The following is a 21792-nucleotide window of genomic DNA, read 5'->3' on the forward strand; positions in this document are numbered from 1 at the left end:
ACTAAAACCATTGAACCATTAAGTTGAGGTTAAGGTCAGATGACACCTGCCAGTTAAATACTTTCTAAAAATTGTGTACAACTTAGGTTTACATACATGTGTGATACTTAAAATTTTGATGAACTGAAAATGTCAAATTATAAAACTTGCTTTAAAGTGTTGTTATTACGTAGCTTATTAGGAACTATTGTCTTTTGTGATATTTTTGACAATTTGCAGTCCCCAAATTACATTTTATAAAAGAAAAAACAATCATAACGACCATAATTTGCATAAAAACTATGTCCTTTTTATAAATTATGTTTTATTGTTGATATCAATTCCTTCTTGTATTCTGTTTATGTATCTTTAGCGTCAAACATTATAAGGGCCTTTTTCAAAAAATGTGGATTTTCTTGTACAATCAATATTTCTAAAAAAGTGTAAATATTTTTATCCAATTTTTAGATACACAATTTAGTTTTTGATGTGTGTAACAAGTTCCAGCAAATTCAATAAGATATTAAGCTTCAGAAATTGCTTCCAGTAGGTTTCAAAGGGTCCAAAAACACTAAAATTGCTTGTACGAAATTGAAAAACTAGTCTTTTTTAAATGCTGGTCTTAATACCCAGCGGAAATTATTATTTTTCTTTTGTTATTATAAATATAAAGGTATCACTGCAGGTATGTATACACAAATACAGGGAATTATTAGATTTTATAAGCATTTTTTTTACTTTTCATTTCCTACTTGAAAAAATGTCAACTACATACATGTGACATAACACAAATGAAATAATGTTGCCAATAAACAACTGATTATATCCCTTCTAACTAAGGAAGTGCTCTCTACTTACTCTTTATCCTCTGATGACGTGCTTAAAGTTACAGGATGACATCATGGATTAGTTTCATTATAGATTAGTTTTGGTGAGTACAAATACTCCGTAATTTTATTTTATGTCAACTTTGTAACGGCAAAAACATTGATAAATTTTGGCATAAATATTTTGTTTACATAAATCATTCAAAGTCTATAATACTGACTCTAATTCAATAAAAACCATTTTAATGGTACATGTAGTATTAGGGTCAAGAAAAACATTCAAAAACCACAAATAGGTCAACTACCTAACGGTCAACTACAATGTATACATAACGCAGTGAATCGTTTTGTAGTTGACAAAAAGCCTTATGTAGTTGACAATGCTGAATTAAATTCACTTTAAAATATGTTTCTAAAAAGTGTTATGACTGTTATTTAAACTGTTTTGAAAAAGTGTGATAATTTTTATGGAAATATATATCAAGCAATTTAATGTAAATATTATTAAAAAAAAATAGGGAAAGACACTAAATCCGTTATGAAGTTGACATTTGTCCCCTGCTTGTTTCTATGTTATTTTTTGTAATATTTTTGTAGCAGCATTTAAGATTGCATATTTTTATTTCAGGTTGTATTGTTGTTTAACCAAGGACGTATATAAGGTCCTTGGTTTAACTCACAGGCACTTGTTTCTATCCATTGGAAGAACCACTATCAACGTATATTTGTAAATATACAAATATACGTTGATAGTGGTTACGTTGATAGTGGTTCTTCCAATGGATAGAAACAATCTATAGAAACAAGTGCCTGTGGTTTAACTATTCAATTTCATGTATTAAAGTTGAAAATTGAATATTTTTTTGTATTGTTATTTCACAACTGAAATATCCACATTTTTTTAAAATGACCCATAACACAGTCTTACCTACTGCTAATTATAATCCTTCACTTTTTTCATTCCATTAATTGCCTCCAAATTAACGAAGGTTTATCAAATATGTGTTTGAAACTCAATTATTTCCCCCTATATCTTAAACATTTTAAAGACAAGTTCTACACGCGAACCGGAAGTAAAAACATGACCTAGCAACACAGTAAACAGACAGGTGCCCTTTCGTATTTTTCCTGAGACACGAACAATAAAATGTTAATGTATATGTGTCTGTTTTTTTTTCGTATGAGCGTACTACAAAGTGATTTAAAAATCTAATAGTGTAGGAAACAAAAATAACCAGGGTTATTGAATATTAATAATGACAACTCGCCCCGTTGATATGTCGGCAAGTCTTCAACTCGCCCCAACATTATAAACACTCGCCCACTTTCAACTCATCAAGCCTTTTTCAGCAAACTCGCACCACTGGAGATCACTGGAGAAAAGAAGGCAAAAATAATAACGATTATTGTTAATTAATTATGTGTGCGAAGTTTTTTCTTGTTTTTTGGTTCCTGCCCTTATGAAACTGAATTGTTTGCCGCAAACTTGCAGCAGACTTGCTGCAAGCTTGCGGCAAACAAAAGGTTTGCAGGAACACAGAAAAAATTGTTTGCAGATGTTTGCCGCTAGCTGCAAACTTCCGGCAAACATTGCTGCAAGCTTGCGGCAAGTTTGCAGAAACATCAATGTTTGCCATAAGATTGCCAGAAAGTTTAAAATAAGAAAGAATGTTTGCCGCAAGATTGCAGAAAACTTTGATCATTCAATATGTTGGCCGCAAGATTGCAGAAAACTTTGACCATTCTATATGTTTGCCAGAACATTGCAGGAATTACACAATATTGACTGGGCATGCCTAGTTGGCACTTCCTGGATGCTAACAATTTGAAATTGTGGCTAGGTCATGTTGGTTGTGTTTGGAAATGCATTTTACATATAAGAGATTAAGAAGGCATTTTGGTTCAATAATATGGGATAATCAGTATATGTAACTGTGTAAGTACAAATGATTCATGGAACTGCATGTTTTGATAAAATAATCAATTATATCATCATACATAATTAAGTAAGCAACTATATATACATGTATGTGTGATTGAAAAACTTACGTTAAGCTATTATATGTTTGAATTTGTTACTGATGTACTGCACCATCATGATTATGTTTATTAAGATTAAGTTAAATTCTGTATTGCAGTTATACCTAGCTTTATACTCAATACATCTTGAGATTTTACCTTTTTCAGTTTTTAATAAAGGTATATTATGTCATTTGAGAATGACTCCTGTCCCTTTTTCAAAACTCAAATGCATGTATGTATTTCCTCACATCTCATGAGTTTGCAAGAATTCTTTCAATGATTTTAAAAAGACAGGAATTGACTTTTTTAAAATGTTACTGTGTAATTTGAAAGAGAATAAATTGAATGTGTCTACACACATGACATTGGTATATGTGTAGTTCCTGCAAGTTTGCCGCAAGTTTGCCACAAAAATTTGCCGCAAGCTTGCAGCAAACAATTGCCGCAAGCTTGCGGCAAATCTAATTTGCATAATTGTGTTTGCCGCAAGCTTGCCGCAAACTTCATTTGCATGGTAAAATGGTTGCGGCAAGTTTGCAGCAAACGTTTGCTGCAAGCTTGCGGCAATGTTTGCTGCAAACTTGCGGCAAATGTTTGCCGCAGGGCTTATTTTTCGGTAAGGGTGGTTAATCTATTGTCAAAGTTAAGATTTTCATCATTCACTCAACAAAAATCATATGAATATGTCACATAGCTATAATGGCAAAATAGGCTATAAATGCACAATGAATGTATTTAAACTGGAAAAGAAGTAAAACACTTGAACACAGTTACATCAAGAAATTTTCTCTTAATATATATGACATTGTTTAAACGATTTTAAATAAATAAAAAACAGTGTGACTCTTTGTACTGACTGCTTTCATGGTTGTGTTATAGAAATTTTGTGACTCGAATTTATGTTCTCATTTTCAACACATTTCATCAAATGGTTACGGCATGAAATACAAACAATAGAACTGTTAATTGTTGTTAAGAATACCAGTGGCTTTCATAAGAATTAAGAAGAATAAACACTGAATAAGTGTAAGGTGTATTTTTGAGAGAAAAAAAATTAGTCAGTTGACGACGGGTTCGAGTGACACTTATTATTTCAAAATTTTAAAAAAGTTTTCTAATTCTAGATTTTTTATAAAAGTTTCAAAATTCCAAATTGCTCTTCATTCGGTACAACTACATGTATATAGAATAACATTCACGGTACCAATTTTTCTGCACCAAATGCGCATTTCAACAATAAATCATCTCTACTGAGTGAAGATCGAGCCCGAAATTTTGAAAATTCTAAAATTAAGTGTTTATTACCAAAAAGAAGGTTTAGGTTTTAGCGCATCTCTCTTGAATTCCTTACTGATTTGACCTTCGACTTGAAATGTTTTGTTCCCTTAAATTGCGATTCTCGCTTTCTTATTAATAATAGCTTGGTATCGTTGATGAGGTTTTTGTCAGATAGAATGTTTATCATGCAAAGATTAGTTTAGAAATGGTCAAGAACAGAGCTTCTCGGAATGCCTGTAATAGGTACATCACAATATGTATTCAAAAAGCATAAAAGAGGGACGAAAGATACAAAAGGGACAGTCAAACTCGTAAATCTAAATCAAACTGGCAACGCCATGGCTAAAAATGAAAAAGACAAACAGAAAAACAATAGTACACATAACACAACATAGAAAACTAAACTGAGAATAAACAACACGAACCCCACCAAAAACTAGGGGTGATCTCAGGTGCTCCGGAAGGCACGATAAGCAGATCCTGCTCCACATGCGGCACCCGTCGTGTTGCTTATGTGATTACAAATCCGGTAAATAGTATAATTCGGTAGGTCAAATTCATGAAAGGGAAGGGATTGTAGTTACGACGTAAGGAACATATCATAACACATTAAATTGGTTACTACTACATGTATAAAAGCGAAAAAAAAGAAGAGTCAACACAGATCGATAGACTAGACTTATCAGAAAGTATAAGATCATGCAGATCTAAGAACTACAGTCTTGGGACAGGCTCATAAGGAATGTGGTAGGGTTACATATGTTTGAAGGCGTCAACACTCCTCTAACATGGGACGGTGCATGGTGTAACAGTTAAACATAACAAAAAACAATGACAATCAGTTGAAAAGAGCTAATCTCATCAGATCGATACAAAGAGGAAAAACTTCAAACAAGATCACATACCGGACGTGGCAGTGTATTTATGTATCCCTAACAACAAAAAGACACTAGAGAATACATGCAGATCTGAGAGTACTCGCAGTTATTGACAGCAAACTCAAAGTCAATATGAATAATCGGGACAGGCATGCAGCTGATAAGTTTGTTTTTTCCAACTTCAGATACTTTTTGTTTACTACTAGCAGTCGATAAGTTTGTTTGTTCTCCAACTTTATGTACTATAGTTCTTTATTTCATTACTAGCAACTGATAATCTTGGGAACGTAATAAAAAAATCTTAACTTCATGAGTAATCACTAATGGATACATATTATAAAACTTTATTTCAAATTTAAAGATGACGAGTCATCTATGTCAATGTGAATACAACAACATGTTTGTTACTGTAAGTAACGAACATTCTACGGCTACCATGATGAGATGATATCACTCGAGGATAAGTGAGATCATGTTGTTTTCCCAAAATAACTTCCCTCTGGTGACCGTCTGCTGACACGTGTAAAACATTGTGTGAATCCCGTCCAACGACGAAGACCGTTCCATCTCTGTTTAGGGTTATGCCCAAAGGATACTTCATTTTGTTATACTTCAGCCTGAATATCTCCTCACCAGTCATGCCAATGCAGTGCACGGATTTTCGGTACCAGTCAGTGTAATAAATTCTCCCTGGTCCAACACAGACGTACTCAACAAAGGTCACATCAATCGGTAACGCAGTATCAACTTGACCCTCCTCGTCTAAGATGAGCATACCAGACCCTCTACATACTACGACCGTTCTGCCTCCATAGCTCGATAAACCATAAATGCGACCTTTCACATTTGTTTCTTGTGTCACACGCATGGTCTTTATGTCGAAGAATTGTACCATTCTGTCACTGGGTAATGTAAGCGCTGCTTTATTCAAACCGACTTCTGTGACGTCCCATGGTTTACCATTAAGTTTCACCTCTACGAAGACTGTTCCATTTTCATTGTAAATAAGTAAACGCTTATTGTTGTTGTCAGCGAGAACGATTCTTCCATCAGAAAGAAAGACTCCACCAGTAATCGCAGCATTCCTATCTGAACGTGGTACAATAAAATCATGTTTTATCTCGGTTCGTGTTTCGTGTAGTATCCCTTTAACATATAGAGGAGCGTGTTTAACTCTTTCCGTCGTTGTAAAAACATAACACGGAGAAATCTTCGTTTGTATAAAACCCAACGGTTTTGCAAGAGTTGGAATTTCAACAGCATTCTGGTTAAACTCTAGATTGATGTCAACACGACTTAGTCTGTCACTGATCGTTTCCAGATACTCTTCTTGTGATAACTGAAGGTTTTCAAGCTCTCGTATAGCAAGAAGCAGGTGGACATTTGTGGCTTGGCTTTTAATCTTTTTAGAAGATTGCTGATATTCTTTTATAGTATGCATACGATTATCTAGCTCTTGCGCTTGCAACTGAAGGTCTTCGACATGTTTTTGATGCATTTCTGTAACATCTGTATTAAGTTCTTTTTCCAACATATCAAGATGTCTAGTAATATTCTCTCGAAATCGTTTAATTTCAAGGAGCATGTGGGTTTTCTGTTTGTCCAAAACTTGTATGTTGAGGACGCGGTCTTGCTTTAATTTTTGCAATAAGTTAACCACATAATACATTCTGTCCTCAAGGTCGGCAAGCGCTGGTGAAAACTTAGCATTTTCTGCAGCCTTTTCAATTGTAATAATTGCATCGCAATTCTTATGTTCATTTGCAACACATATTGCACACATAGGCTCTTCATGTAAAGTACAATAGAATTCGTTTCTTTTAAGAGCATGACGCTCACAAAAGGCTTTGATTTTAAATAATGAAGTAGGATTTTGATCATTTTCTACTACTGGAATTAGCCTGTGATCTCTGCTAACTTTGAATGTTTGATGATATGCTTCACATTCTTTACACAATGCTTCTTGACACTCTGTACACCAGACACGTGCAAGTTTTATAGAACTTCTCTGATTGCATGGGTCACAGTATCTGTTACCACTTGTCATTTTACTGGTTAAGATATTGAGTCATATAAATCTCCCCTCTTGGTTCAACTCTACAAATAAAATGTTTTAGGTATTAATAAATTAGTGAATTCTTATACTAGTATAAAAGATGAGTGTCAAGAATGGTAAATATACAATTGAGAATGGAAATGGGAATGTGTCAAAGAGACAACAGCCCGACCAAAGAGCAGAAAACAGTCCAAATTAAACCACCAAATAGGTCTTCAACACAGCGACAAAATCCCGCACATGGAGACAGTCTCATATTTAATATTCCAATGTTTTACGGTCCTACATCCTTTCGATGCCTTTTAATTTTGTGATTGCTAAAAAACGTTTTAAGCCTGTTGATGACATCTTTGCATCATTATATACTTTGCAAATACATTGGAGATATTTTGATTTGCATTATTCCTTTCTAAGTTTTATTTGGTTTTGAACTTGGCTTTCAGTAAGGCTACGAGTTCTCTCAGATTTGCACCTTGTTTAAATGTTTATGTGCTTTGTGTTGATATAATGATCATAGGCTTTTAAAGTGCATAACTTTAAAAGTTGGGTTTATGTTGTGCTGTTGCACCACTGTCCCAGATTAGGAAAACATTTGAGCTCTTGCGATCATTTTATCCCCACCACACACAGACTCTTATAAAATTAACGTATGGAAGAAATCAAAATTCAGAAACAAGTGCCTGTTCCACCACATTCTGTGTTGGCCTATCCAAAGTCGCCGGTAACACACCTTGATAGATCGACGATTGCTTTACGCCGCATCAGTTTTAAAAGGCTATACCGCGGGTTCAGAACTATTTCCAAAATTAAACAAACAAAAAAGGGACAGTTTAGAAAGCAGACAAAAACCAAACTTAAGGTGGTGTTTATATAAATATGATAACCATTTTTACATCTGCGAATTACATATAAAAATAGGAACTTATTTACAGACAGAAAAGCACAAATTATGTGGTCATTTCTAATTGAAATTAACACACAAAAACCTGGTAAAACTGTTACATTATTTACACTCAGTTGATTTTTCAACCAAATAGAAAGAATTTGTAAAAGATCAGTGAACCTAGATATTGTTAAATGAAGTTTAACATTAAGAAGTAACTAATACACATGTTACCAATTTCTAGCTATTTTAAACAAATGAAAAGAAACATGACACTCACCATTGAATGAACATTTTTACAAGACAGGACAATAACATGTATATTTGAAATGTAATTTAATTTCAATTGTTTAATAGAAATATCAATTTCCATCTATTTCATACTGGAGTAGAGGGGTTATCATAATAAAACACACAAAACCCAAACTATATGTACAGACCGTACCCAAGCACACAAAAAAACAAACGCTTTCAACTATAAAATATTTTGATCTTTGAAGGAAGACGAGTTCTGACGCAGCTGTTTACCAAAAGTATGAAAAGTACAAGGAAACAGATGCATTTTAGTTTGATAAAGAAAAAAGAGATACCAAAAATACAAAAATGTGACTTCGAGGAAAAACGAATCCTCCTTTAATTTATCCAATGACACTTCTATCCAATCTTTATTCAGCATGACAATGCCACGGGATGGATGTGTATCCGCTTACACAAAGATACACGAAACAAATAGAAATAAAAAACCCGCTTCAAACATGTTGATCCTAATATATCTGTCTTCAACTATCGCAGAGAATAGTACGTTTAGCGCCGAGTATGGCGGCTATCTTAAAATTTAAGTAGTATTTGAAAGGAAAAAAATATTTATATTTTATATCTTTTCAACTTACCACTAATTTGATATCCAACATTTCAACTTTCATATTTTAGAAAGAATTGAAACTTAATCAATTCTTATGTGGTTCGTTAATGGTATACAAAGGGTTGAAATATGACCTGTAGATATATGTCAGATAATAAATCAAAACCAATATAGAATATTAATTTTGTTGTAACAATATTATGCATTCTGGACCCACAATTAAGGTTTAGGGGACATTACAGTGTGGCTATCTGTAACGTTTATATCTGTTTTAAAATTTAGTTTAAAGGTGAAGAAAATCGTTGGCTGATTATATTTTCATATTTTGTATAAACTAAAGTTAATTATCGTATGTACTACTCTTTATATTTTTATTGTAAATACTAATTACAAAATCGTAAATATGAGTTAGAATTCTAAAAACTAAAGTTAGAATTTTGGTAATTGGATATAACAATCTTCGATTTTCTATACAAATCTTGTTTTCGAACAAAAAAGTCAAACACTGAGTCTTAAGAAAAATAAAAATGTCGGCGCTCAACATGCTCAAGTAGTTATCCAAATTGCAGGATGACTTGTAGGATGAGAATTGCTGGATAGCTTAATTGGGCCATTCCAGTTAATGTCTGATAAAGGGGGATGGATGGTGACTGGTCCTTTTTGAGGGGTGTAACATGTATACATCTTAGGGGTGCATAATTTGTTTTTTTCCATCTGACACTTTCAATTATACGCAAAAACTTCTAAGGGTCTTGCAGCAGTAATAGTTTGCAAGGTAAAAATAATTACATCTTAGAGGTTACAAAAATGCCTATGTCAGATCTTTGGTATCTAGACAGTTTCGTATAATACACTATCTGGTATCATATTTATGACTGAATTGACACAATACAGTGACTGGATTTTGTGACAAAATTCAGATGGGTACAACCCTTGTGGAAAAAAATCCACCAAATAAGTTAATTTTAAGAATGAAAAATAAGATCTGATAGGTAGTTTTCATCAGAGACATATAAGAGGGGGGCAAGGGGTTTAGCTGTTATGCTGTTATGGGTCATTTTAATTCTTTGTTATCTGTTATTCTGAAAATATATTTGCTGTTAGCTGTTATTGTCTTATTCTTTGTTAGCTGTTATTGGGCTTTTAGTTTTTTTGTTATCTGTTATTGTGATAATGTATTTGCTGTTAACTGTTATTGAAAATTGGAATGTTAGCATTTTTTTACAGCCAAATTTTCGGTAGAAATTGAAGATCATTCATTGGACATTGGGGTCTACCACTACTAATATGTTGGTCCCGTATTCCGAGAAGGATTCCATTAACAAATGCCCATCACAGAAGTGAGGTCCAGGACAATTCCAGTATATCTTATGATTATCCTTTGTAATACAATCCATTTTTTTTAAACATTTATTTAGAAGTATCTTATTTTTTTGTATGATGATACTGTTCCTTGTTTCCCGTACGAACATACTTAATTAGAACAATTTTTAATATGACAATAAGGAAAACATATGGCTAGGAATATCTGACAAGGATTCCAATTAAGGACTAGGTCCCGTTACAACCAGTTAACCTTATATTATATGGTTCATAGACTCAGCTCTTTTCAAAGCAGATCCAAATACATTGTACAATGAAAGTTCCCACCATGTACTGGGTTCCGAAGCTGCACATAACTCATTACAAACAAAGATTTATTTCGTCGCCAAGCCATTGTCCTCCTACTAAACTAAGTATACTACTAACAAGTAGACTTGGTACAAAAAAAAATGTTCAAATCAGGCCTTTGAAAATAGTGGAATAAAGCACTTTTGGAGTATCAAAATTGGTTCGAGGTAGTCTTGATAAATTGTTTGCTTGACATGCTTATAATTGGTGCTTTTGATTTTTCTACCCTATATTCAACTTGCCTCATAGTCTTATTCAAAAAATTCACACACCTCATTAAATGGACATCTAAAAAAGTCAGAATGCGAATATATATATTCAAACTCTTTCAGGTCATATTTCAGTACCAACAAACACAAGAACTATGTCAACTGGACCAACAAAATGTACTTTGATACCATAGCTGCCCTTACTCGATATCATTTTTGTCTCTTTGACATATTCCTCATTTCCATTTTATTACACAATATTTAAATTACTAGTATGTGTGAGTTTCTATAACTGTACAAAAATAAATGCTGAAAAAAGTATTATGTAACAAATAAACAGTTACGCCATGAGCGCATGATACGCCTGTCGCCTTTTTGGAATATTTGATAACTTCTCAATGTCATATCAGGTATTTAAAAAAAAATGAAAGAGAGCTTCAGTCAATATATATCATGTATACAAACAATACATTAAAGTATCATGATAACTGCTGAAAACATTTTTGAGTTATTGTCCGAAAACTGGAAAATACCATATTTTTTTAATGAATAAAACCCTTAACTGAATAACACAAAATCGAAAATTAATAAAAATCGAAAGGGCAATTACAACAATAGATATAAATAATTCAGCAAAGTTTCATGAGCACTGCTGAAAAAGCTTTTGTATTAATGTTCGAAAACTAGAAAATCCCCCCTTTTTAATTAATAAAACCCCTTAACTCAGAAACGTAAAATCTTAAATTTATAAAAATTGAAAAAGAGGTCATGTCAATAGTTTGAAACAATTCACCAAAAATTCCTTGAAAATTTGCGAAAAAGATTTTCGAGATATTATAAGAAAAGTGAAGAAAAAAACACAATTTGTATTGAATAAACCCCATTACTCAGAAACTTAAAAAACTAAAATTTATAAAAAGCGATAGGGTGCTCACGTCAATAAACATATCAATTTCCTAAAGTTTTATGCAAATTGGTTAAAGAGTGTTTGAGTTAATAATGTCCGACATGTTGATGACGAACACACAAGAATATACCAAATACATATCTAGATACATAATTCTGAAAACCATGTTCATAGAAAATGGAATTCATTACAAAGAGTTATACCCGGTTATAAGAAATACTGATTTGTCAAGAACCCGACTTATTTTAATATTTCATTCACTGTTATCTGTTTTTGTCCATTTAAATTCCTTGTTATCTTTTATAAGCCAAATCAATTTAATGTTTTGCTGTTATTGGGACCCCCCTTGCCCCCCCCCTCATATAATACAATTATATGTCTCTGTTTTCATAAGTTTTTTTTTATACCTATAAAAAAAATCTCCCCATCCATCGTTGTTGGTTTTCTAAAAATCTAACAATTTTGCTTGTGATGTAACCAATGTCAATGCACAACAATACAGATATAACAACAACAATAATTATTTACAATACATACAATACAAGTGAGAGAGGATGAAAAAGTCTGGCCGAAACGACTGTGGCCGAACTGGGAATATGGCCGAAATGTCCTTCAGCGATGTACTTCCTGTCAAAGTGAAAGTATAATGTCAAATGAAATGAAAGTAGAAATCACAAAAAGACAAAACATGTTTAAAAGTTTAAACAGAAACTTGAATACTGTATAAGAAAAAAATCCTCTTTATGGTTGAGATTATAGTTTTAGCAAAGGATTTGAACAACCCGGATTATTAATTTATAATGTTCTAAATGTCGACCTACCGGTTACACAATAATTTCTAGATACAATACCTGTGGCTGTAGAGTATAGTAGTATAGCCCGTAGAGTAGCAATATACGGACTCATTGTTTTTCAAGCTTTCTTTGAAAAACTGTGAAAGCTAAGGTATTTTAGTTTGTTTATATGTTAAAATGTTATATGTACTTAGGGACTAGATTAGCAGATAGATAGAATATACATCGTGGGTCTCATTGGGGTCTAAGCGTGACACAGGATTGCCGATTTTTTGTAAGCATGACACAGGATTGCGGATTTTTTGTAAGCGTGACACGTGAAAGTCAAATTCCCTAATCCCGCTTACACTATTATACGTAAGCAATTCTCACTTTTTTGTCATTTCCCCGGGTCCTGCAAGACCTCCTTTCCCGTTTTCACGACACAAGAATCTGACAAAACAGTTAGCGGGATACAGGATTGGAACCCCCCAAAGAGACCCCCTACATCTTTTTTTTACCTGGGAGAGGGCTGGTCATTTGGAAATCAAACATTGCAAAATTTCTTGACCCCCTTTTCCTAATTTTTTTTTCTAATTTCCTATATGCACTATTAAAGAAAACTTGATACTACATAACTCTAAAAAAATATACATTGAAAAGTGAAATTTTTCAAACAGTAATTTAACACATTATTTACTAAAAAAGATCTATTATATATATGTCCCTCTCTTAAACAATGTTAAACGCTGCTTAAACTTAAGTTTTAAGGCCTTATTGAAACCTCAATAGACAACTTTCCAGTTCGATGCATTTCCGTCAAAAAACTCTGGTTTAAGTGAACATCATTTTATGATTAGGGGCTTCGTCAATTCCGTTCCAATGTTGAGTGAGTGGCCAGGAATTCTATATTTATATTAATATATTGAACGAATTATTTTGCAAATTAAATTCCAAAAATTGACAAGCAGCACTGCTGGCATTAGGGAATTGTAATTAAGTACTTACTAAACAAACAATATTTCTAGTGTATCCTGCACAATGACGATCACTAAGACGCTTGATGTTTAAACATTTTAAAACTGCAGGAATACAGGTGATCCCCTCTATTATGTCTATCTGGTAAATGACGTCATAAAGTCGTGCATAATTGACAAGTTTTTGAGTGACGTATGAACTCAAAAGTGGTCTATTGAGTTGCTGAATTTTTATATGGATAGTTCATGCTTTCAGCTTAAGCAATTTAATTACTCATTTATTGTCACATTTCATTCTTAAATGTGTGATAGTAACCTCAACATTTTGATTTATTAGCCTAAAAAGTACAAATTTTGGGGGAGTTAGAGGTATAGACACATGATAAATGGACTCAAAAAGATCTTGTAATGAAAACACAAAGATACAATAGACAATATTTATTAGCACAAACACATTTACAAGTAATGGTTATGGCATACAAATTTAAGACAATAAATTGACAAAAATTAAATTGATTATAATTATGTTAGAGTGACAGTGGTATTCACAGCGAAGAAGAAAAAGATTACAAATATCAACAGTTTAAAACACATAATTAATGTTCATGAACAATTAAAAAAAGAACACAAACAAAAATTAGGTCATTAAGGTTGCATATTAAAAGAAATACAAGTTATACAGATGTTCTCAATAAAAAACAATCTTTAATATACTTTGATAGATATAGGAAGATGTGGTGTGAGTGCCAATGAGACAACTCTCCATCCAAATATCAATTTAAGGTGATTTTTATAATGACTGGTAGACTATTTAACAGCTATTTAACAGTGCAGTCAAATGCTTTTGTGTTATAGCAGACTGCAATTTAATAAAATACATTAAAGTTGTTCATTATCTCAGAATCATTTTTGTATCAATATTCAGCAGTTTGTATGCAGATTAGTTGAATATTTAATCATTTATTGAAGAATTTATTGCTTTACACTATATTCTTTCATGGTGCTGCATGATTTGTATTTTTGGACAACATTTTGCAGAAATTGCTGTAGATTTCGTTTTAATTTATACTTTTAATTTCTCGCAAGCTTTTAAGTTGATTATAATTAAACTTGGCAGAAATGCATGTTAATTTAGTGATCAAAGATAGATCGAGAATGAAATATAATGACTGAATAATTCAAATCAGGAAGCATTTACATTGACCTATGCAGCTTCCTACACTACCAAAGTCTTGCGATGTCTTTCCAAATTGTAAGGTGTATATGAATGGTGATATGTTTTGATTTGACTATTGTAAATATTATTCTTGACATGTTGTCTTTTGAATTATTTGAACTACTTATTTCAATGTGCAAAAATATTGATACCAGGGCCCACTTTGAATTTATAAAAAAAATTTGAACTCCCATTTTCCACATACAGAATAAACTTGACCCCCCCCCCCTGTATTTTGACAAGGCCCCCCCCCCTTGATAAAAAATGATAAGTCCCTTACTGTCATGACTGTGTAAACAAATCTTTTAGCAAGCAAACAAATGTTTCTACATTGTCTCATTGAGACTCAGACACCATTGTTGTTTTACACTTGTTTGTATCTGGTGGTGTTTCTTTGTACCTTTTCAACTTGTAGTTGGAAGTTTTAGTGGCTGTGTCCAAAGCAATGAAAGTTAGAGGCTTTCTGCCTATATTGATCAGATGCAGATTCAGGATTTTGACAGGTTGCTGGGTCTTAAACTTGGCAATGTTTGGAGTGGGATAGATAAAATGTTTATATAGCATTAACCATTAATGTACATATAGTAATAATGCATTAAAAGCGGTGTTTCTCTGGTTAGTTACTTGTATTTGATTAGGACACAAGTAGCTCAATTATAGCAGTTAAAAGTTTCTTTACCATTTTTAGTTTACCAGTACTGGAAGAAATAAGTTGAGAATGAAGATTATGTATTTTGGATTTAAACTATTCCTAAATATATTAAAGATGTCCATGTATACAGGTATATGAATATTCTTTAAATTATTTTTTATTTTTTAGATAAATGGCAGAAGCAGTAAGTGATCCTTTGCCTGATGAGTTTACAAATCCAATTGTTTTAAAGAATGGTTGTTACGAGAACCCATGGAAAGGATTTAAATTTCCAGGCTTAGGAGGATTATTGAAGTTCCTTTTCATCAGCAAAGACAACTCTAATATTCCAAAAAGTCAAGTAAATATATATCAGCTTTCTACATGATCATATTTTTAATCATTAAATTCTGATCAAAATATAAACAAAAAATAAATATTGATTTAAAAAGTCAATACGACAGCAATCAATTAATAGCACAAGATACAAATGTACCAACAATAATCATGTACATATAACCATGTAATAATAATAGAGCTCTCTCACACTCACTCATAATAACGTCTTGACAGATTGACAAGTGGTGAGAGATATTTATGAGAGAAACTTACATTAACATCAAATTCTACTAAATACTATGCTTTCAATTATTTCAATAGGTCACTCATTTTTTTCAGGAATTAGACAAGACACTTCCAGTAGAAAAACCTGACTTTGATAGATTGAACAATCCACCTCCAAATGACATTCAGGTCACATGGATAGGACATGCTAGTGTACTAGTTCAGTTTGACGGTCTAACGATTCTCACAGATCCAATTTTTAGCCAGAGAGCCTCTATGTCACAATGGTTTGGACCCAAGCGTTTTAGACCAATACCATGTGAAGTTAAAGAATTACCAAACGTCAACATTGTAGTTATAAGTCATACTCATTATGACCATTTAGATCATGGGTCTGTCCAGCAATTGAATGAGAGATTTGGAAAAGATTTGGCTTGGTATGTACCTAAAGGGACTAAACAATGGATGACAAATGTTGGATGTGAAGATGTCACAGAACTCACTTGGTGGGAAGAGACTGTATTTCCTAAAAAGACAGATTTTAAGTTAGTTTGTACCCCATGTCAACATTGGTGTAAGAGGAATCTGATTGATACTAATAAGGTACATTGTAAATGTCTGTTTATCCTCATGTTGTATTTTATAAATGTGTCTTGATTATATTACAACTGTCTTAATGTATTCAGTCAGGGAACAACCATTTAACTTAAAGGTTGTGGGGAGTGGGGTATGTTTTTTTTCCTTAAAACAAATTATTTTGATCCTGGCATTAAATTGCAATATGATGAAAAAAAATAATCTGGTCAAGCAGTTGACAAAAAAAAACCAAAAACAACCTGAATGCAGAATTCCCCCATACCTGATAGTGTTAAATTTTGAAGAAAAAAATAATTTGATTGATAGTGTAAAAAAAAATAAAAAATCTGACTCTGAAAAAAACCCATTACCTCACCCTCTTGAAGTTAAATGGTTGCTCCCTAAGGCTCTTTTTTTATTAATAGGAATGTTATGGAGGGGGCAAAAAGTGTAACAATACACTCACAAATATATATATCTGTATGTATGTTCTCAAATTAGTTTCTGTTTAATTTACCTTTACTAATTGTTATGAAACTTTTACACAATACTTATTACCAGAAAAAACAGATTGAGATTGAATATATGTGGCATAACTTTAACTGTTCTAAAGTTTTAAAAGCCTCCTTATAATGTTATGTGCAAGTGGTAGCATGACCTATGTTCCCTGGACACATTCTCCATTTATTTGTTTATAGGGACCTAATTCAAGGGCCCTTTTTTGTTCAAGAAATTAATATTGTCAAAGATGTTTTTGTCTAAATTTATAGACTTGCTACATTTGGAGCAGGATTCGCTTCCCTTTGGTGGCACCTGACACAATGCCTGATATCACCCTTTGTTTTTGATGGGATTCATGTTTTTTAGTGTTTGAAAGTGACCAATACTTGTCACAGCACTAGATGGTTTAAGCTGTAAATAATCTGTAATTTTATGACAGGCATTATGGGGCAGTTGGCTTGTAAAAGGACCTAAACATAGTTTTTACTTTGCTGGGGATACGGCATACTGTGAAGGATTTGAGCAGATTGGTAGAAAGTATGGTCCTATTTCCTTTGCAGCTATACCTATAGGTGCATATGAACCAAGGTAAGATTCAGTTAATCTGTTGAATAGTCACTAGAATTGAAACATCAAAACACAAATTGATGTGTTAAAAAAAGGACATTCCAATTCTGAGATTTATTTCTTGGAACAATAGCCTGACTCTACATGCACATAAATTTGACTACAGGCAAGTAACTAGCATTCTTTTGCTTACATTTATTCTAGGTCAGATGTCACAACAGTCTGTATACATAAAATAGTTTTGAGAAATACTTGCTTTTGTGATTATATAAAGAATTTTCAGGTACAATATAGTCTCTGTGATAAAGAAAAGAAGAACATAACAATATAAAATAAAAAAATCATTCATATTTGTTGACTTTGAAATTTTGTATACAATATCTCATGCATATTTAAAATTTTAAAAAGTTGAGAAAGTTGTCTATTCCTGAAAAGTAATGGGAGTTGGCATAACAGGCATCTGCTCCGTTTACTGGTCTTTCTATATAATAGGAATTTATCTCATTCTAGGGAAACATCTTTATTTTAATCTTATTTATACATCAATTCAAAAATATTTTGTCATCTTTTTTATAATTTGCTTTCCCAACAGATTATTGCTTATAAGTTAACAGTCATTACAGTAAAATTTCGAGTTAGTTGTAATAGAATAATTGCTTTAGTTCAACAACATATTAAATTCATCATATAAAAAACTGAATGTACAAGACACATTTCATTTGCTTCAATGGAGGTCCAATTTCTTTTTATTTCAGAAACTTTATGAAGAATCAGCATGTCAACCCAGAAGAAGCTGTTCAAATTCATGAAGATATTAAAGCAGAAAATTCTCTAGGAATTCACTGGGGAACATTTAAATTAACAACTGAGGTAAATAAAGGAAACAGTAGTATACTGCTTTTTGAAATTCACAAATCGATTGAGAAAAAAAACCAAATCCAGATTACAAACTAAAACTGACGGAAACATATTAAATATAAGAGGAGAAGTACGACGCAAAATCATTTTTAGAGGATGTATATAAAGTTCAACTAACTATAGATGTTTAATAATGTTCTATTTAATAATTATCAAAAGAAGTTCAAATAAAAGCAGTGATAATCTTTTATCAACTAGTGAAATTTTTCTTCATTTGAAGTCTGTTGGATAGTTGTCTCATTGACAACCATACCACATGTCCTATTTTTATAGGGTTATTTTTTTCACAGATCTCACCACACCCTACATATCTTTAAATTGACAATAAATTACAAAATAATGTAAAACAGTATTATACATCCTTTATCAGTACTAGAGAAATTATTATACTATTTAATGGAGGTATATTATTCTATATATAGAATATATATATAAAAGATATGTAGGGTATCACCTATGAAACAACATAAAAATAGGAAGACATTTAGACATACATTCAAACTGATATATATATGTCGTGTACAAGTTGCGATTTTGTACAGGTTATAACATGTACAAAAATATTGTACATATTATAACTTGTATAATGCAAAAATACAAGTTATAACATGTACAAAAGTACCTCGTACATGTTATAACCTGTACAAAATATTGCTTAAAAATGGTTTTAACTTGTACAAAATCGAAAAATAAGGATATGCTCCTATTATCACAACAGATGTTATTGACCTCAATAAAATTTTCATATTTTTTTTATTATTCCTTCATGTTAGTGTGTTTTGTCCTTTTTTGATACAGTTAATGTCCAGGGGTCAGTATTACAAAGCATTCCTAAGACTTGTCATAAGATATATCTTAGGACATGTATTATGCTCCTCTTATGACTATCTATAGACATATCTTTATTTGATGAATTATAATTGTGAGTGTTCACTTTGAAGGCAATAGTAAAATACTTTCATTCTAGTTGACACTAAAAGACATAAGAGGATAGCCAGGACAGATGTGTCTATAAATAAAATTGGGAATGGAAATAGGGTATGTGTCTAAAAGACAACAACCAGCCCATGGAGCCGACAACATGCAAAGGACACAAATACATGCTTTCAAAGTAGACAATATATATTCAAAACATCAAAATGACATTCGCCTCATGCAATGATCTTATAGTTTATAACAACAAATTGAGTTATAAATTTACATAAGTCATGCTGAAGGCCAATAATGTTGAAGAGTAGATCCTAAGATATTGATAATGAAGCGTGGTCCAATGAAAACTATGTCAGCTCTCTCTTGCTTTTACAGAGTAAGCATATAAGACATTGTTTTAGTCTTTGCATGCTCTAAAACGAGAGGGAGGAGTATTACCAAAAATTATTAGGCATCGTTCTTAAAATTTTTGGAAGAATTTAGTAACTAGTAAATAATGTAATTGTAATTGAGGAAATGCAAGCTTTTTGGTAAATAGTTCGTGTCACACTTAGTCTTAGAGGCATGATTTTTTATTAGTTGTTAGTGGCTTTGAACTAGCTGTCAGATAACTTCGAGTACTCTCAGATCTGTTTATTGTGTCTTTTTGTGTCGGGATGTATAAGTACCCGGCCACGCCCACTTGTAAATTTTGTCTATCTGATGAGTTAAGCCTTTTTCAACTGATATTTATAGTTTGTTCTTATGTTGTACTGTTATACCACTGTCCCAGGTTAGGCGGAGGGTTGGGATCCCGCTAACATGTTTAACCCCGCCACATTATTTATGTATGTGCCTGTCCCAAGTCAGTAGCCTGTAAATCAGTGGTTGTCGTTTCAACGGTTTATGTGTTACATATTTGTTTTTCGTTCATTTTTTTTTACATAAATAAGGCCGTTAGTTTTCTCGTTTGAATTGTTTTACATTGTCTTATCTGGGCCTTTTATAGCCGACTATGCGGTATGGGCTTTGCTCATTGTTGAAGGCCGTACGGTGACCTATAGTTGTTAATATTTGTGTCATTTAGGTATTTTGTGGATAATTGTCTCATTGGCAATCATTCCACATATATATGCATCTTCTTTTTTATATACTTTTTAAGCCATGATGGACTACACTAAACATACAATTACATGAACACACATTTTGTCAAAATAATTTATGAAACATTTATTTCTGAAACTATGTGATCCTTGTCCTCTACAGAAAAAGACACATTCTGGCCTATTTATTGTTGTTCTTTATGCATTGGTGAATTTAAATGTATGTTTTACTTCATTCAGATTTATATTAAATTTTGTACAAGTTAAAACCATTTTTAAGCAATATTTTGTACAGGTTATAACATGTATGAGGTACTTTTGTACATGTTATAACTTGTATTTTAGCATTATACAAGTTATAACATGTACAATATTTTTGTACGTGTTATAACCTGTACAAAATTGCAACTTGTACACGACATATATATTAAAAGATTGATTTATTAAATTTCAATTGCTTTACTGATTCAGGAGGAGATAGAGAGCAATCAAAAAGATTAAATTGTGGTTTATGTTTTATTGAGATGTTCTTTTCTTTTCATCATGCAACATGAGAATTTAAAAGAAAATGTTTTTGATAAGCAAAATTTTAATATAAAAGATATTTGTTTTGTTAATATCAGGATGCAATGCAGTCATTTTATTTCTTAAAATAGGCAAGAATAATTTTATATAATAAATTGTTTTATATATGTCTAGATAAACTCATCAAAGACATGATAGATACCAGGATTCAAATTAAATATTAAATTTCTACATTCTTTGTTTCAGCATTACTTAGAACCAAGAAGTAAGCTTACAGAAGAGCTGAAGAACAAGAACATTCCTCTTTCATCATTTTTCACATTACCTCATGGGAGAGTTCATGTTATTGGCAAAGATGAGCTTAGTGGCGATGAATGATTAAACATTCAAATGTGACAGTTTTAAAACATAAAATTGGAAATTGAAAAGGACATGACGATCCTTGAAGGCTTGGAACTAACAATTCTAGTCACACTGTTTTCTATTACTACCAATCAAAATAACTTCACAAATGGTACTACACAGCTAAACAATGATGGCTTGTAAAGTGTAAACATTTTTGGAATCTAGCAGACACATACTCCCAAGTATATACAAGATTGGATTTTTTTTTTGGAATTCCAGACTATAACAGCAGTTTGTAAAGATAACATGTAATTCCACTGTGACTTCCATAGACTTGAAACATAAAAAGACATTTTGTGACTGCATAATTTCAAAGTATGTTGTGTAAACTATTTATAAGTCATGAACAATTCAGTATTTTTGACAATCAATTTTGTCATGAACAATTCACTATTTCTGACAATCAATTTTGACTTGAATTTAAAATGTCTTTAGTAAATAGAACTCAGGGATAAGGAAAGCAAACCTCCTTCATGCATTTAAATGGAGATAAAGGTATCTCAATTATTTCATGGACATATACAATGTATATAAGTCATCTATTTGTGATTTGTC

At 32.1% G+C, this 21792-nt stretch overlaps 3 protein-coding genes across 10 annotated transcripts in view; 1 reads left to right on the top strand and 2 right to left on the bottom strand.

The window, feature by feature from the left end:
- The window catches only part of LOC134707431 (transient receptor potential cation channel subfamily M member-like 2), a 58094-nt gene extending 56188 nt beyond the window's left edge, over positions 1-1906 (bottom strand). For 5 of the 7 annotated variants that reach the window (XM_063567162.1, XM_063567164.1, XM_063567161.1 and 2 more), the window contains exon 1: positions 1735-1906. The gene's annotated coding sequence lies outside the window, so the exon portion shown is untranslated. The remainder of the gene's footprint in view (positions 1-1734) is intronic. The other 2 variants (XM_063567165.1, XM_063567160.1) reach the window with 2 other exon arrangements.
- LOC134707432 (N-acyl-phosphatidylethanolamine-hydrolyzing phospholipase D-like) lies at positions 777-21411 on the top strand. Of its 2 annotated transcripts, none has more exons than XM_063567166.1 (6): positions 777-910; positions 15359-15530; positions 15848-16336; positions 17250-17398; positions 18133-18247; positions 21079-21411. In XM_063567166.1, the coding sequence occupies exons 2-6, from the start codon at positions 15363-15365 to the stop codon at positions 21208-21210; spliced, it is 1053 nt and encodes a 350-aa protein (XP_063423236.1). In that variant the 5' UTR covers positions 777-910; positions 15359-15362; the 3' UTR covers positions 21211-21411. The 2 variants fall into 2 exon arrangements, with proteins under 2 accessions (XP_063423236.1, XP_063423237.1); XM_063567167.1 differs by lacking the exon at positions 777-910 and adding an exon at positions 12415-12517.
- On the bottom strand, positions 5358-8856 carry LOC134705812 (E3 ubiquitin-protein ligase TRIM71-like). The gene is made up of 2 exons (XM_063564529.1): positions 8814-8856; positions 5358-7081 (listed from the first exon to the last, which is right to left on the bottom strand). The coding sequence occupies exon 2, from the start codon at positions 7029-7031 to the stop codon at positions 5358-5360; it is 1674 nt and encodes a 557-aa protein (XP_063420599.1). The 5' UTR covers positions 7032-7081; positions 8814-8856.
- Positions 21412-21792: the final 381 nt, after the last annotated feature.

This window comes from Mytilus trossulus, chromosome 2 (genome assembly GCF_036588685.1).
Source record: "Mytilus trossulus isolate FHL-02 chromosome 2, PNRI_Mtr1.1.1.hap1, whole genome shotgun sequence".
Taxonomy (NCBI): domain Eukaryota; kingdom Metazoa; phylum Mollusca; class Bivalvia; order Mytilida; family Mytilidae; genus Mytilus; species Mytilus trossulus.